The 17,937-nt window shown below is 46.5% G+C and overlaps 1 protein-coding gene across 10 annotated transcripts in view; it reads left to right on the top strand.

Moving 5' to 3' along the window:
• Window positions 1–17,937, top strand: part of SLC20A2 (solute carrier family 20 member 2) — a 126,466-nt gene that overhangs the window by 90,347 nt on the left and 18,182 nt on the right. For all 10 annotated transcript variants that reach the window (XM_063668724.1, XM_054499763.2, XM_063668727.1 and 7 more), the window contains 3 exons: window positions 7,926–8,042; window positions 13,043–13,246; window positions 15,082–15,670. In XM_063668724.1, coding sequence (XP_063524794.1) covers window positions 7,926–8,042; window positions 13,043–13,246; window positions 15,082–15,670 — 910 coding nt within the window. The remainder of the gene's footprint in view (window positions 1–7,925; window positions 8,043–13,042; window positions 13,247–15,081; window positions 15,671–17,937) is intronic.

The raw sequence follows: 17,937 nt of genomic DNA, 5'->3' as shown, positions 1-17,937 counted from the left end.
GTTCCTGACTTCCCCAGAGCATGTCTGTACCTGATACATGCCTGCCCCTGCCTCTGCGGCCTCCTGCGGCCACCTCCCCCTCCTCCTCCTCTTCATCTCTTCCTCCTCCTCTTCATCTCTTCCTCCCCTCCTCCATCTTTTCCTCCTTCTGCTCTTCCATCTCTGTCTCCTCCTCTTTATCTCTTCCTCCTCTATCTCTTCCTCCTCCCCCTCCTCCACTTCTTCCTCTTCCCCCTCCTCCACTTCTTCCTCCTCCTCCTCTTTATCTCTTCCTCCTCCTCCGTCTCTTTATCTCTTCCTCCTCCTCCTCCTCTTCATCTCTTCCTCCTCCTCTTCCTCTTCATCTCTTCCTCCTTCTCCTCTTCATCCCTTCCTCCTCCTCCATCTCTTCCTCCTCCTCCTCTTCATCTCGTCCTCCTCTTCCTCTTCATCTCTTCCTCCTCCATCTCTTCCTCCTTCTCCTCTTCATCTCTTCCTCCTCTTCCTCTTCATCTCTTCCTCCTCCTCCATCTCTTCCTCCTTCTCCTCTTTATTTCTTCCACCTCTTCCTCCATTTCTTCCTCCTCCTATCTCTTTCTTCTCCTCCATCTCTTCCTTCATCTCTTCCTCCTCCTCCTCCATCTCTTCCTGTTCCATCTCTTCCTCCTCTATCTCTTCCTCCTCCACTTCATTTCTTCCTCCTCTCTTCCATCTCTTCTCCTCCTCCATCTCTTCCTCCTCCATCTCGTCCTCCTCCTCTTCATCTCTTCCTCTTCCTCCTCCATCTTTTCCTCCTCCTCTTTCATCTCTTCCTCCTCCTCCTCTTTCATCTCTTCTTCCTCCTCCTCTTCATCTCTTCTTCCTCCTCTATCTCTTCCTCCTCCTCCTCTTCATCTCTTCCTCCTCCTCCTCTTCATCTCTTCCTCCTCCTCCTCTTCATCTCTTCCTCCTCCTCCTCCATCTCTTCCTCTTCCTCCTCCATCTTTTCCTCCTCTTTCATCTCTTCCTCCTCCTCCTCTTCATCTCTTCCTCCTCCTCCTCTATCTCTTCCTCCTCCTCCTCTTCATCTCTTCCTCCTCCTCCTCTTCATCTGTTCCTCCTCCTCCTCTTCATCTCTTCCTCCTCCTCCTCCATCTCTTCCTCTTCCTCCTCCATCTTTTCCTCCTTTTTCATCTCTTCCTCCTCCTCCTCATCTCTTCCTTCTCCTACTCCATCTCTTCCTCCTCTTTATCTCTTCCTCTTCCTCCTCCATCTTTTCCTCCTTCTCTTTCATCTCTTCCTCCTCCTCCTCTATCTCTTCCTCCTTCTCCTCTTCATCTCTTCCTCTTCCATCTTTTCCTCCTCTTCCATCTCTTCCTCCTTCTCCATCTCTTCCTCCTCCTCCGTATCTTTTCCTCCTCCTCCATCTCTTCTCTTCCCTGTCCTCCTCCTCTTCTTCCTGTTTCTCCTCCTCCTTTGCCCCCTCTTTCTCCTCCTCATCCCCCTCCTCTGGTTTCTCCTCTTCCTTCTCATCTTCCTCCTCCTCCTCTTCTTCCACCTCTTCCTCCTCCCCCTGTTCCTCCTCCAGTTGCAGCTGCTTCTGATCCAGTTTCTAGGAAACCAGGACATCAGAAACCTCTCAGGCCGCCAGTTGGCTTTGTGAGAAGGAGCCCTGCACTCAGAGGGCCTCTTTCTTCCATGCTGTGATTGTGAAGTGCAGGCTGTGGAGAAGCCAGAAATTGCCGTTACAGTGATTCCTAGTCTTGGATTGGGGAAGCCCTAGGGTGAGAAGAGTCTCCAGTTATCACCAAGAGCTGGATTCAAAACAGGGTCATTTAAATTCACCTCGTTTTCAAAATTATCACAAATGTACCCTGGTTTGAAAAAGTTGGTACCAGCCAGGCTCAGTGACTCACACCTGTAATCCCAGCACTTATGGGAGGCAGAGGCAGGCAGATCACCTGAGGTCAGGAGTTAGAGACCAGACTAGCCAACATGGAGAAACTCTGTCTCTACTAAAAATACAAAAATTAGCTGGGTGTGGTGGTGAGTTCCTGTAATCCCAGCTACTTGGGAGGCTGAGGCGGGAGAATTGCTTGAACCGGGGAGGTGGAGGCTGCAGTAAGTGGAGATTGAGCCACTGCATTCCAGCCTGGGCGACAGAGCGAGACTCCATCTCAAAAAAAAAAAAAAGAGGCCGGGCGCGGTGGCTCATGCCTGTAATCCCAGCACTTTTGGGAGGCTGAGGCAGGTGGATCACCTGAGGTCAGGAGTTCGAGACCAGGTTGGCCAACATGGTGAAACCCCATCTCTACTAAAAATACAAAAATTAGCTGGGCATAGTGGCATGTGCCTGTAATCCCAGCTACTTGGGAGGCTGAGGCAGGAGAATCGCTTGAACCTGGGAGGTGGAGGTTGCAATGAGCCGAGATGGCACCACTTTACTCCAGCCTGGGCAATACAGTAAGACTCAGTCTCAAAAAAAGAAAGAAAAAAAATACTTGGTACCATGTGCAAAAATATATATATTTTTTTACTTATAGAGCAAATTAGGAAATCACATTTTTTTATTTTATTTTCTCAACTAGGTTGTTTCAGAATTCCTATTACATAGGTAGCCCCTCTAATGCTTCGAATATATTGATCTAGAGCAAAAGACAAAGCTCAATTTATAAGGCAAGATATTAGAGCAGTTCTGCAAAGGAGGTAATCTCTGTGTGTGTGCACGTGTGTGCACACATGAGTGTGAATGTTTACTATGAGAAGATATCTGCAGCATATTGTTATGTGACAAACAAAAGCATAGAATAGTATATAGTGGGATTCTGCTTCTGTTTAATAAAAGGAAAAAAGAAAAAGAAATGTTCGACATGGTGTCTGTGCCTACCTAGAAAATGCCTGGAAAGATACACACCAAATAGTTCTTACTGTCTCCCTGGGAAGTAAGTTGAAGAGTGGAGGATGATGAGGAAGGTTCGTATTTGTACATCATACAATTTTGTAGGTACTGCTGATATTTTTACGATAAGCATGGATTATTTATATAAATGAAGACAAAGAATCTGCATTGAGTCAATAAGAAGGAAGGTTGTAAGGAGGAGATAATGAGTCATGATATAAGGAAACTGATACGGACTAAAGCCTTATTGGTCCCATATAAGTTTTATTTGTTTATAGATCCTTAGTCATGTGTGTTAGATGTGAAAAACAAGAAGTACAACAAGGCAATAACAATGGAGACTGAGCTTGTATAAAAAGTTCTATGTATTTCTCCCTAAATGGCTTGAATATTCATCTAATCTTTTGGGAATTTGGAATAGAATTGTAAAGATGTTTGAGGTTAGAGCTAAATCACTATTCATCGTATCTTTGCTGCTCCGCAAATGAAAGGCGCTTGACATGAAAGGGCATTTAGTGGCTAGAGCCGAGAACGGAGACCCAGAGCTCCTTGCGCTGGTTCCTGGCAGCTACTTTTGGCTGAGTGAACACAAGCCACTGAGGCTGTGCCCCAGTATGTCCATCCGCAGGGGGAAATGACGGCCGTGTCTTACTGCCTGATGTAGCCATAATTGTTTGGAAACAATTTGAGATCCGTACCAGAAAGACAATTTAATAGAAAGTATTCTTGTCAAAAATCTTGTTGTGTAGAAGCCAGTCTTGAGTTTTTAGGAGAAAAACCGTTTGCCTTCAGTGTGCATTGATTCAGGCGCTGTCCTGTGCTGAATCTTTGTATTGAATTGTTTTTTATCCACAAAACTGGATTTTATGTACTTAGTACAACTTGGAGCTGTGTAACACAGATAACTGTCAGTTTACTTTTTTCACATGCAGGCCTTAAAAGTAAATCCTTGTGCTCGTCTGATTCTCTGCTAAATCACCAAACTGCTGGAATACTTCAGTAAGATCCTGTCCCCATTCTGCTCCCCCTCTCACCTACTGTGAACAGCTTCCCCTGTTTCCCCAGGTTCCTTCTCTCTTCTTCCTCCTCTGTGACGTGTTACTCTGTCTCCCCACCACTTCCCCTGGATGATGCGTTTCTCTCCTGCTTCGCCTGCCAGTTTCTCATGACTGGGAGGTGATTTCAGAGTTTTCTGGCTATTTCCCAGGCCACATCAGTGGTAGAGGCAGGTGTGACGGCAAAGGTGCAAAGGGCAGGCGATATTATCTTAAGTCTAAGCACAGGGTGAGAAGTCTTGCCCTGGACCTCAGGTTCACCCTTTTGGTGTTGGTCCTGACACCATCTGGGACCCCATGTGACCCTGCTGGGAGCCTGGCGTGGTCCTAGAAGGAGCCCATCAAGAGAAGTCAAGCTCTTCTTGACTTCTCTTCCGGGCCCTGCTCAGTATGAATGGTAAAAATAGGGCCTGATAGCAAAAGTGTTCACTCATTTTTAAAATATGTATCCCAGATTGTTTCTCTCTCCCTGTGGTCTGCAGGGTTTGCCTCTCTTAGATCAGTTTGGCGCAGTAGCGCTAAGCTGAAAGTAGCAAAATTAGCAATTTTATCATCAGCAAAACCACAGAAGAAGCAGGGAAACCTCTTCAGGAACCATGCTTTGAAGCCATGCGTGGGATCGGTGTTGGCGTCAGTTGTTAGTTTGAGGTTGGTAAAGAGCAGGTACCATTCGAGTTGGCAAGAACCAGCTTTGGCGCAATCCTTTGCTGCATGTGTGAACCCCTACATGAAGGTGAACAGCAGACGCTGGGAAGCCTTGGCCCAGACACAGCCCAGTGCAACCAACCAAGGGGTCGCACAAGCGGCTCTCAGCTTTGGGTGCAGGGGCAGAGCCTGAGTTAGATGGGGCCTGCGGGTGCCAGTACAGCCGTGTGGCAGAGCTGAGTCCATAGCCTTCTGATGTAGTCAGGGGGATGGGAGCTGAGCAGTTAAGTGCCTGTCCTCCCCCAGTGACCTTAGCTATCATTGAGCTAGGTGATTCTGGATTTTTGTTTTTAATACTTATATACATTAATTCTGACTATATATAGTATTAACTACCTATTCTATTCATACTGTCTCTTACAATTATAAAAAAAAATTTTTTTTTTCTTCTGAGATAGAATCTTGCTCTGTTGCCCAGGCTGGAGTGCAGTGGCACGATCTTGGCTCACTGCAACTCCACCTCCCGGGTTCATGCCATTCTCCTGCCTCAGCCTCCAGAGTAGCTGGGACTACAGGTGCCCACCACCACGCCCAGCTAATTTTTTTGTATTTTTAGTAGAGACGGGGTTTCACCGTGTTAGCCAGGATGGTCTCGATCTCCTGACCTTGTGATCTGCTCGCCTTGGCCTCCCAAAGTGCTGGTATTACAGGCTTGAGCCACCGCGCCCAGCCCAAATGTATGTTAATAGTATGTTAATTTTTTTTTTTTTTTTTTTTTTTGAGGCAGGATCTCACTCTGTTGCCCAGGCTGGAGTTCAATGGCGCTATCATAGCTCACTGCAGCCTCAAACTCCTGGGCTCAAGAAATCTTCCCACCTCAGCCTCCCAAGTAGTTGGGACTACAGGCGTGCACCACTACTCCCAGCTAATCTTTTTATTTTTATTTTGTAGAGACAGGGTCTCACTATGTTGCTCAGGATGGTCTTGAACTCCGGGCTTCAAGTGATCCTCTCACCTCAGCTTCCCAAAGTGCTGGGATTATAGGCATGAGGCACCCTGCCCAGCCTAATAGTACCTCAGTTGAGTAACTTTGTGCTGCTTTGTATGTATAAAATGGTTAACAATAAAACAAAGACTGCAAATTTATTTAAGAGCAAAGTGTTAAATAGTTAACCCCTTTGAATTAAATTTTTTAGCAATTTACAAAAGTGACATTCTTATAGTATATATATTTTTATTTCTTTTTCTTTTTTATATTTTGTTTTTTACTTTTTTTAGTAAATTCTCCCAGAACCTTACCTTATTGTATATATTTTTTAAGTTACCACTATAAAGGTATGTGTAATAAAAAGTGAAATTCCCACTCCAGTCTCCCATCTCTCCATAAAGAAATTGGAAACCACTGTATCTTCCCAGAACTTTTTCTGTAAATTCACAGATATGGCAGGAATGTGGAAAGGTGGATGTTTTATTTTTCAAACATAAATTGCATCATGCCATGTGTATATCATACAACTAGCCTGCATTACTCATTGGATCTTGGGCCTCTTTCCTTCTCAGTACATATAGACCTGCCTAATTCGTAAGACTGTCTACAATAATTATTTCACATTTTCATAATGATACATATATTAGTTGTTCTACAAATTCTTACTATTACAAATAATGCTGTGGTGAGTATTCTTGCATATCTACCTGTGAGTTTATGTATGAGCATAAGTGTTTAAGTTGCGCACGTATGAATGTGTGTGAATGTGCCTATTGTCACCATTGACAGCCGATGGACAAAATTCAGGGTGATGAGTGCTGGAGACATGACAGTGCTATGAAAAGATGACGTTCTCAAACCATGTGCTCTTCCATCCTTGGATTGGCTAATGTTATTATTGCTTAGTGTGCATTATGGGATTTGAGTGAAAAGTTTTTCTGCACTGTAATTCCGTAAGTTGATGCTTCAAAGAAGAGTTAAATTTGAAGGTCAGTGTCCTTTTAAAAAACTCTTATTCCTTGGGCCAGGTGACTCATGCCTGTAATCCCAGCTCTTTGGGAGGCCAAAGCAGGAACATCCCACGAGGCTAGGAGTTTGAGACCAGCCTGGGCAAGATCACAAGACCTTGTCTTTTAAAAAAATAAAAATTAAAACAACAACACAACAACAACAAAAATCCTTTTATTTCTCAACTGATTTCAAAGAAGTTCTGTGTATGTGGTTAGGGTGCATGTCCATTTAAAGTAGGGCTACTGGCTGCTGAGGAACTAGGAGAGGCCTCAGTTGCGGAGCCAGGCAGTGTCCAGATGGCAGCTTCCTGCCGCAGGTGGGCTGGGCTGGGGTGGGCATCAGGATGGAAGACAGCTAGCTGACTCCTTCTTTTTTTTTCTTTCTTTGTTTTTTTTTTTTGAGATGGAGTTTTACTCTTGTTGCCCAGACTAGAGTGCAATGGCGCGATCTTGGCTCACTGCAACCTCCGCCTCCCAGGTTCAAGCAATTCTCCTGCCTCAGCCTCCTGAGTAGCTGTGATTACAGGCGCCTGTCACTGCGCCTGGCTAAGTTTTTGTATTTTTAGTAGAGACAGGGTTTCACCATGTTGGCCAGGCTGGTCTCGAACTCCTGACCTCAGGTGATCCTCCCACCTTGGCCTCCCAAAGTGCTGGGATTGCAGGCGGGAGCCATTGTGCCCGACCTCAGCTGACTCCCTTCTCAGCCACATTTGTGTGTGCAGCCATTTAGATATTGAAATAATATGTAAATGAATTTCATCTCAACTTAAATATGCTGTTTGTGCCCAGTTGTTAAAATTTTATTTATTTATTTATTTTTATTTTTATTTTTTTTTTTTTTGAGATGGAGTCTCGCTGTGTTGCCCAGGCTAGAGTGCAGTGGTGCAATCTTGGCTCACTGCAACATCCCCCTCCCAGGTTCGGACGATTCTCCCACCTCAGCCTCCCGAGTAGCTGGGATTACAGGCATGCGCCACCACGCCCAGCAAATTTTTGAATTTTTAGTAGAGATAGGGTTTTACTATATTGGCCAGGCTGATCTCGAACTCCTGACCTCAGGTGAGCCTCCCACCTTGGCCTCCCAAAGTGCTGCAATTACAGGCGTGAGGCGCCATGCCCGGCCCCCAGTTGTTAAAATTTTAATAATTAGCTTACTAACTAGTTTAAGCACATATTCGCAAGATATAAGACGTCTTGAACGTACAGCTTTCTACTCCAAAAAGTATAGCATGTTTTTTTGGTTGAGAGTTTTATTCACTACAAAATCCAGGTGATTCGTTCTCGATTTGGGGAGTGGGAAGTCCACCGCCCTGAGGCTTGACCTTGCAGAAGTTTCCAGTAATGACACTGCTTCTCATTTTCCTTCCCAGTGCTCGGCCTCGTTCTCCCTATGTGGGCCATAGCCCTCATTTCCTTTGGTGTCGCCCTCCTGTTCGCTTTTTTTGTGTGGCTCTTCGTGTGTCCGTGGATGCGGAGGAAAATAACAGGTATGGGCTTTTTGATTCTTCTGATTTACAGAAATGCTCCTGATTCCCAAAACCTCACATGTAACACGCCACGATCCTTACTAATGGAGGAAACGGAAGTGTGGATGACTCCAGAACATACCCCATCCTCTGTCTGTCTGTTCCTGAGTGCTTTCTGGCTCAGACGTTTTCTTGATAAGTTGTAACCCAGGTGGGCAGCAAGGTCCCAGTTGCCATGAGTAACTGGAAGTTAACCGTGCAGTCCAGTTCTGCCAGCCTGTGGAAAAACATTAGCCTTCATAGAAATGCAAATTAACTCCACAAGGAGATTTTGTTTCCCACTCACAAAAATGGCTAAGAGTACAAAGTTCCCGCAATTCCATATGTGGGTGAAGAAGTGAAATAATTGGAACTCTCCCAGGTTTATGCTGAAATGTAAAATGGTGCAACCACTTTGGAAGTTAGGTTTGCAGTTTCTTTATAAAGTTAACCTTACACTTACCATGTGGGCCAGTAATTTCACTCCTAGCTATTTATCCAAAGAAATGAAAACATGTGTTCATAAAAAGACTTGTATACAAATCTTTTCATCATAATAGCCCAAAGTGGAAACAATGCATGTGTTGGTCAGCAGGCAAATGGGTAACCAAATTGAGTAAATTCATGCAATGGACGACCACGCAGCGATAGAGAAAATGAACTGCTAGGGACCTGACAGCTGAAGGCATCCCACAGCCGTGATACTGAGCAGAAGCCCATGATCCAGAAGAGCACCTATTCTGCATGCTGGCATTTTTCATAACATTTCCATAAATTTTCATTTAAAAGTTTTATGGATCTTTCCATTAAATTTAAGAATATGGAAAATTCATCTATAGCAACAGAAAGCACTGATTGCCTGGGATGGAAGGGGGTTGGAGAAGGCAGCTCAGGAACTTATCAGGGACATGAAATGTCTTTGTTTTCATCGGGGAAGGGGTTTAGGCCATGCCCACTTGCGGCAGGTCATCACCTGGATGCTTAAAATGTATGCATTTTTGGCTGGGGCATGGTGGCTTACATCTGTAATTCCAGCACTTTGGGAGGCCGAGGCGTGTGGATCACCTGAGGTCAGGAGTTCATTGGTCAAGAGACCAGCCTGACCAACAAGGTAAATAAAACCCTGTCTCTACTAAAAATACGAAAATTAGCCAGGCCCTGGTGGCAGGTGCCTGTAGTCCCAGCTACTCGGGAGGCTGAGACAGGAGAATCGCTTGAACCCAGGAGGCAGAGGTTGCAGTGAGCCAAGATCGCGCCACTGCACTCCTGCCTGGGCAACGGAGTGAGACTCCGTCTCAAAAAAAAAAAAGTATGCATTTTATTTTTTATATATATATATATAACCTATAATAATAATTATTATAGTACTGTAATAATTATACTGTGGTATAGTACAATTATTATACTATATGATAACTATAGTATAATATACAATATAGTACTCTACTGTATAGTACTATAATAATTGTATTATTATAGTTAATAGTAATTATAACATAACATATAATAAAACGAAACAAAATAAAACACATATTATTAAAAGGAAAACAGTTTTTAAAAAGAAGAAGAATATGGCTTAGGAAGTCAGCCAGGGCTGTTTTCCTATTCCCAATTCCCCATATTTGAATTTCAAGCCTTGAAGCCACATGCTTTTTACAGAACTCTCAAAAAACAGGTATTTACATTTGGTCTCAGCAGGTACCATAGGGTCACATTTCGGTGTGGATATATCTGCATTTGGAAATTCACTTTTCGAAGAAGACCAAAATACATGAGACAAAGCATGCTCCTGAATTGGAAGACAGTGTAGTAGAGATGCCAGTTCTTAGATTCATCTCTAGACTTTAGACAATTTAAATAGAAATCCCAGCAGGATATTTTGTAGATTTAGACAAGCCACTTTTAAAGTTCATGTAGAAAGTCAAAGAAACTAGATGAGCTGGAACAATTTTAGAAAAGAAAAAATTTGGAGGATTCGTATTAACCTGACTTCACGACTTGTTATGAAGCCACAAGGCACTGTGGAATTAGGGAAGACAGAGACACATAGATTAATGGAACAAGAATAGAGTCTAGAAATAGACCCACACTAATGTGGCAAATGGATTTTAAACAAAGGTACAGAAACAGTTCAATGGAGAAAGGACAGTCTTTCAACAAATGGTTTTGGAACACTTGACATCCATATGCCAAAATAAGAACCTTAACCTAAGCCTTATTTTAAAACTTAACTTAAAATGCATCATAGATCTAAATATAAAATTTAAAAAACAATAAGACTTCTAGAAAAAAAAATATAAGGGAAAACTTTTGTGACCTTGGGTTGAGAAAAGAGTTTTTAGATATGACACCAAAAACATGTTCTATAAAAGAACAAGTTGGGCCAGGCATGGTGGCTCACGCCTGTAATCCCAGAACTTTGGGAGGCCGAGGCAAGCAGATCACCTGAGGTCAGGAGTTTGAGACCAGCCTGGTCAACATGGAGAAACCCTGTTTCTATTAAAAATACAAAATTAGCCAAGTGTGGTGGCTCATGCCTGTAATCCCAGCTACTTGGGAGGCTGAGGCAGGAGAATTGCTTGAACCTGGGAGGTGGAGGTTGCGGTGAGCCGAGATTGTGCCATTGCACTCCACCTTGGGCAACAAGAGCAAAACTCCATCTCAAAAAAAAAAAAAAAAAAAAAAAAGGACAACTTGATAAATTGTACTTCATCAAAATTTGAAACTATTGCTCTGTGAGAAGCACCGGGAACAGAATGGGAAAAAATGTTTGCAAATCCCATAACTACAAAGGACTTGTATTCAAAAAATAAAAATAAATTTTAGAAAACAAATAACTCAATTAAAAAATGAGCAAAATAGGCCAGGCGCAGTGGCACATGACTATAATCCCAGCAGTTTGGGAGGCCGAGGTGGGTGGATCACAAGGTCAGGAGATTGAGACCGTCTTGGCCAACATGGTGAAACCCCGTCTCTACTAAAAATACAAAAATTAGCTGGGCATGGTGGCACATGCTTGTAATCCCAGCTACTCAGGAGGCTGAGGCAGGAGAATCGCTTGAACCATGGAGTCAGAGGTTGCAGTGAGCCGAGAACGCGCCACAGCACTCCAGCCTGGTGACAGAGTAAGACTCTTTCTCAAAAAACAAACAAACAAAAACAAAATAGGCCGGGCACAGTGGCTCATGCCTGTAATCCCAGCACTTTGGGAGGCCGAGGTGGGCGGATCACGAGGTCAGGATTTCGAGACAAGCCTGGCCAACATGGTGAAACCCCATCTCTACCAAATATACAAAATCAGTCAGGTAAGGTGGTGGGCGCCTCTAATCCCAGCTACTCAGGAGGCTGAGGCAGGGGAATCACTTGAACCTGGGAGGCGGAAGTTGCAGTGAGCGGAGATCACGCTAGTGCACTCCAGCGCACTCTAGCCTGGGCAAAAAGAGTGAAACTCTATCTCAAAAAAAAAAAAAAAAAAAAAAAGAGCAAAATATTTGAATAGACACTTCACCAAAGAAGATAGATGGGGCCAGACACGGTGGCTCACGTCTGTAATCCCAACACTTTGGGAGGCTGAGGCGAGCAGTTCACGAGGTCAAGAAATCAAGACCATCCTGGCCAACATGGTGAAACCCCATCTCTACTAAAAATACAAAAATTAGCTGGGCGTGGTGGCGCGCACCTGTAGTCCCAGCTACTCGGGAGGCTGAGGCAGGAGAATCGCTTGAACGCGTGAGGCGGAGGTTGCAGTGAGCTGAGATAGCACCACTGCACTCCAGCCTGGGCGACAGAGTGAGGCTCCGTCTCAAAAATAAATAAATAAATAAATAAATAATGAAAAATACTGACAGTACTAAATGTTGTCAGTATTTAGAAGAATGAAGAGCAACTGGAACCTCGTACATTGCTGGTGGGAATGTCAAATGGTACAGGGAAACTGTTTGGCAGCTTCTTATATGGCTAACACTTGCCATAAATATACTCTTAACCACTCCTAGATATTTCCCTAGAAAAATGAAAACTTAAATTCACACAGAAATCTGCACATGAATGTTTATAGCACCTTTATATGCAATCTCCAAAAACCCACATTATCCACAGAATAAATAAACTGTGGTGCCTTTGTGCATTTAAATACTACTCAGCAATTAAAAGGAACAAATTATTGATCCATGTAACAACGTGGATGGATTTCAAAGGCATTATGCTGAGTAGAAAGAGCCAGTCTCAAAAATCGCATATCTTATTATTTTATTTATGTGACTTTCTGAAAAAGGCAATTTTTCAGAAATTGAAATTTCTGATTCTGAGGTTAGTTTAAGAAAACAGAAGGCCAGCCTGGGTGGCTATAGATTTACAGAACATTGGCGCTGGAGGGAACTGTGGTATTCAAATCTAACCCTTTTTTGGTTGTTGTTTTTGGGTATGATAATTCCGGCCCTAAATTTCCATCTTTTCCTCAATTGCTGAATTTTCTGGCTAGAGTTTTCCAGGTAATTAATTGAACTTTCTTTTCTTTTCTTTCTTTCTTTTTTTTTTTTTTTTTTTTTTTTTTTGAGACAGAGTCTCACTCTGTCACCCAGGCTGGAGTGCAATGCCGGTCTTGGCTCACTGCTAATTCTGCCTCCCAGGTTTAAGAGATTCTCCTGCCTCAGCCTCCTGAGTAGCTGGAATTACAGGCGCCTGCCACCACACCCGGCTAATTTTTATATTTTTAGTAGAGACGGGGTTTCACCATATTATCCAGGTTGGTCTCAAACTCCTGACCTGGTGATCCACCTGCTTTGGCCTCCCAAAGTGCTGGGATTACAGGTGTGAGCCACCACACCTGGCCTCAACTTCGTTTTCTCTATCTAGCTATAACTTTTTTTTTTGTTTCCAAAATCAGTGCTAAAGCATAAAGATATAGATTCACTTTTTAATATTCATGTTTCAATAATAAGAACTCTTTTCCAGAATGTTCAGTATGACTTTGTTTTCTTTAGGCAAATTACAAAAAGAAGGTGCTTTATCACGAGTATCTGACGAAAGCCTCAGTAAAGTTCAGGAAGCAGAGTCCCCAGTATTTAAAGAGCTACCAGGTGCCAAGGCTAATGATGACAGCACCATCCCGCTCACGGGAGCGGCAGGGGAGACGTCGGGGACCTCGGAAGGCACTTCTGCAGGCAGCCACCCTCGGGCTGCATACGGTAAGATGTGCCTGGAGAGCTTGGGTTCCGTGGCAGCACAGAGAAGTTCCCTGGGGAGGACCAGCTGGGCCTGGCCGTGGGCAATCTGGTTTTAATGCACAAAAGGATCCTCCAGTTTTATAATTTGAGAAAACCCAGAAGCTAGGGAGGCCTCAGGAAACCATTCCGTAGTCAGCAGAGCAGGCTCACTCTTGTCCTGTGATTTCTTCCAAGAGCTGTTCATAGTCTCACCAGAGGCGCTGGGGCCACGCACTGTATGTCTGTGCTGCACCCACTCAGCCACATATGCAGATCTCCGTGCCCCAGGAGTTACCGAATTGCTGAACGTTGGTTAACCCAGCATACTATGGAAGACGCAAAGAGAAAGCTAAATTTGTAACCAAGGAGGTGGTCCCACCACTGAATCACAGAAACCTTAGAAAATGTCCAGACTGGCCAGGTGCAGTGGCTCACGCCTATAATCCCAGCACTTTGGGAGGCTGAGGTGGATGGATCACCTGAGGTCAGGAATTCAAGACCAGCCTAACCAACATGGTGAAACCCCATCTCTACTAAAAATACAAAAATTAGCTGGGTATGGTGGTGGGTGCCTGTAATCCCTGCTACTCGGGAGGCTGAGGCAGGAGAATCACTTGAACCTGGGAGGCGGAGATTGCAGTGAGCCGAGATTGCACCATTGCACTCCAACCTGGGCAACAGAGTGAGACTCCATCTCAAAAAAGAAAAGAAAAGAAAAGAAAACATCCAGACCATTCTGTGTCCTTTAGACTCTCAATGTTTGTGGGCAGTGCCAGGGGAGCACAGCTTCACTGAAGCCTGCCCCGGTGACTGCCACCTCTGCAAGGTGGGTTCTGGCACCTGCCTGCCACAGGTGCAGTCTCAGATGTGGCCCAGAGAAAGCAAATTCATTTTGCCTGACTCATCTTAGATACTGCCTTTGACATTCATGACTGACCTTTTAAGATGCACCTAAAAAATTAGCCTGGATGATGGTGCACACCTGTAGTCCCAGATGCTTGGGAGGCTCAGGCAGGAGAATGACTTGAGCCCAGGAGTTGGAGTGAGCTATGATTGCACCACTGCACTCCAGCCTGGGTGACACAGCTGAGACCCTGTCTCTAAAAATAAAACCAAAACAGAGGCACCTGGAATATCTACCTCACATGAAGTGGGTTTTGTCTCATGTATGAAGTTTCTCTAAGATGAGTTTCTTAAAAAGATTCTCCTTGTGTTGGTTTCCAGAAACAGAAAAAATGTGCCAAGTGCCATAGTAATTTCTGGAAGACACTTTTTAGCAGAACTTAAGATGTTTTGAAAATACCACATTATTAGTTTTACCCTTTTGTTGTATGTTTCCACGTTTTTTTTTTTCAGTGGTAACCATATTACATGTCCTTTATGGCCAACTTAGAAGAGAAAGTGTATGTTACTAAGTCGTCCCCAGCCTTCTGGAGATAAGTGCCGTGAAATAGTAGGGAGTGTTTCCTTCGCTTATATTCGAAAGGCTCGGGCTGGGCAGGTTGGCTCACACCTGTAGTCCAAGCGCTTTAGAAGGCCAAGGTGGGCGGATCATGAGGTTAGGAGCTTGAGACCATCCTGGCCAACATGGTGAAACCCAGTCTCTACTAAAAATACAAAAAAGTTAGCTGGGCATGGTGTCACGCTTGTAGTCCCAGCTACTCAGGAGGCTGAGGGAGGAGAATCGCTTGAACCCGGGAGGCAAAGGTTGCAGTGAGCCGAGATTGCGCCATTGTACTCCACCCGGAGGACAGAGCAAGGCTCCGTCTCAAAAAAAAAAAAGACTGGAAAATGAGACCTTCTCTAACCCTTTTCAGGAAGAGCACTGTCCATGACCCATGGCTCTGTGAAATCGCCCATCTCCAACGGCACCTTTGGCTTCGACGGCCACACCAGGAGTGACGGTCATGTGTACCACACCGTGCACAAAGACTCGGGGCTCTACAAAGACCTGCTGCACAAAATCCACATTGACAGGGGCCCCGAGGAGAAGCCGGCCCAGGAAAGCAACTACCGGCTGCTGCGCCGAAACAACAGTTACACCTGCTACACCGCAGCCATCTGTGGGCTGCCAGTGCACTCCACCTTCCGAGCCGCGGACTCATCGGCCCCAGAGGACAGTGAGAAGCTGGTGGGTGACACTGTGTCCTACTCCAAGAAGAGGCTGCGCTACGACAGCTACTCGAGCTACTGTAACGCGGTGGCAGAGGCGGAGATCGAGGCGGAGGAGGGCGGAGTGGAGATGAAGCTGGCGTCGGAGCTGGCCGACCCTGACCAGCCACGAGAGGACCCTGCAGAGGAGGAGAAGGAGGAGAAGGACGTGCCCGAGGTTCACCTCCTGTTCCATTTCCTGCAGGTCCTCACTGCCTGTTTCGGGTCCTTTGCTCACGGCGGCAATGACGTGAGGTGGGTGCTTTCATTCATTCATTCAACAAGGGTCCTTGAGGCTCCGCCAGGGGCCAGCGCTGTGCGGGTGCCGGGATCCAGCAGTGAACGGCACCGATGGAAGCCTCTGCCAGGGATAGAGGTGCGCAGGCGGTGGACAGACCCATAAGTCAGCATTGCGTGCGGGACAGCGAACAGTGTTAACAGGAAAGTAAGGTAGATAGACACAGGGCAGGAGCTGCCAGGATGGCAGTGCGACCTGGGCTGCCCAGGGAAGGGCTGGCCGGTGACGGAGGTGCAGGGGCGGCCACGTGGCGTCAGCAGGACGGCAGGTGCAGTCTTGAGGCGGGCACGCACCTGTGTTCTCCAGGACAAGCTAGGAGGTCGCCGGTCTGCAGGTCGTGGATGCAGAGCACGTGGCCGATGGACACAGGAAGGAAGGCCTCACCTCGAGAGGGGAGCCGTGGAGCTGTGAGCAGGGGCCGCACAGGGCACATTTGACAGGGGCCACACAGGGCACGTTTGACAGGGGCACTGGCTTTGGACGACGGCCTGGATGTGGATGTGAGAGAAGAAGGAAAAAGGCAGCTGCCAAGATCGGAGCCGTGGCCTTGGCAAAGGCAAGAGTGGAGCTGCCGTCTGTTAGGGATGACGGAGGCCCTGGATGCAGCCAGGGCGCGATGCTGCTATTCAGGCTGAGCAGGCAGCGGCTGTGTACGCCCGAGTTCAGGACAGGCCAGGCTGGGTGCAGAGCAGGTAACGTGGGTGGAGGAGCGCTGGGGCAGCGAGGCAGGCAGGCGGGAGGCAGAGCGCACCGACCAAGGAAACAGCCAGAAGGTATGCTGAACCAGGACGCTAGGAGAACTTCCTAGGAGGTGATTTAATTTTAATTTTTTTTTTAAGGCGGAGTCTCACTCTGTTCCCCAGGCTGGAGCAGTGGCACGATCTCAGCTCACTGCAACCTCCTCCTCCCAAGTTCAAGTGATTCTCTTGTCTCAGCCTTCCCAAGCCGCTGGGATTACAGGCTCCCCCACCTGGCCCGGCTAATTTTTCTATTTCTAGTAGAGACGGAGTTTCCCATGTTGGCCAGGCTGGTCTCAAACCCCTGACCTCAGGTGATCCGCCCACCTCAGCCTCCCGAAGTGCTGGGATTGCAGGTGTGAGCCACCACACCCGGCCATCCTTCAGTGACATCTTCAACCCCAGTGAGAAGGCTCCGTCCCACTCGTGGGCCCTAGTTCTCCCCACTGCACGATGCAGCCACTGGAGCTGCCGCCCGAGCCTGCAGGTCATTCCACATGGTAATGTCGCAGGCATCCTGCAAATGAGTGTGTAGGGACCGGTGGATGTGACCTTCCAACCTTGACCCCACCCACCCCACCTGCCCCACCCCATGCCCAGGCCTGGTGTGTAGGAAGCAGGGCGGCCTCCTGGGGCGCAAGAGCCCCAAGTTTGGGTCTCTGCTGTCGTCTTCCAGCTGTGTAACCCCTAGACAAGGCATGTGTTTTCCCGAAGTCTCCGTTTCCCAATCTGTAAAATGGGGGAAAACGAGTCCCAACCCCCCGGGCTTCCCCTGTGGAGCATGCTCAGGATGATGCTCCCTGCTCGCTCGGTTTCTGTCAGTTTCTGCTCATGCCATCACGGTCATGGTGAGCCCACTGACGTTTCAGGGGACTGTGCCGTTGTCGTCTTCTGTCACAGTCAGTGACTCCCCATGGGCTACGCACACCGCCTCCCCACGTGCAGCTGCATCTCTGCTCTTCATGAAAGAAGTCTCGCTGCAGACGAACCTGGGCATCTTATGTTCTGCTCAGCATCACATGGGCGTCTCTGTGGTATTTTATTTGGTATTTTCTTGGAGACAGCATGCTCTGTCCTATGTTAGTAACTTTTTGTCTGCCCCCACACCGTCCCACTTCCTCCTCCTCATCAAGTATTCTTTACGGAAGGCCTGGTAGTGGCAGAGCACTAGGAACTGGGTCCTCATCCATTAGAAGTTTAAACGCCAGTTAGGGAGATGAGAAAAACATATCCATGGAAAAGTAACACACTGTCTCACATTCACACACTCAGATGCACACACACATGCACACACACTCACATGTGCACTCACGCACACTCACACATGGACTCACGCACATTCACACACATACACACACACACCGTGTTTCATTTCAAAGGAAGCATCTAGGCAGTGGCTGCTCGGAGTGACTGTAGAATTGCGAGCAGTTGCTTGCAGCGTGGGGACTATTCTGGGGCTTTGAAGCAGGAGGGCGTCTGGTGAAAGC

The sequence above is a fragment of the Pongo pygmaeus genome, chromosome 7 (assembly GCF_028885625.2).
Source record: "Pongo pygmaeus isolate AG05252 chromosome 7, NHGRI_mPonPyg2-v2.0_pri, whole genome shotgun sequence".
NCBI lineage: Eukaryota > Metazoa > Chordata > Mammalia > Primates > Hominidae > Pongo > Pongo pygmaeus.
Note: the sequence above shows the minus strand (reverse complement) of the source record. Positions and strands in the feature narration are given on the sequence as shown.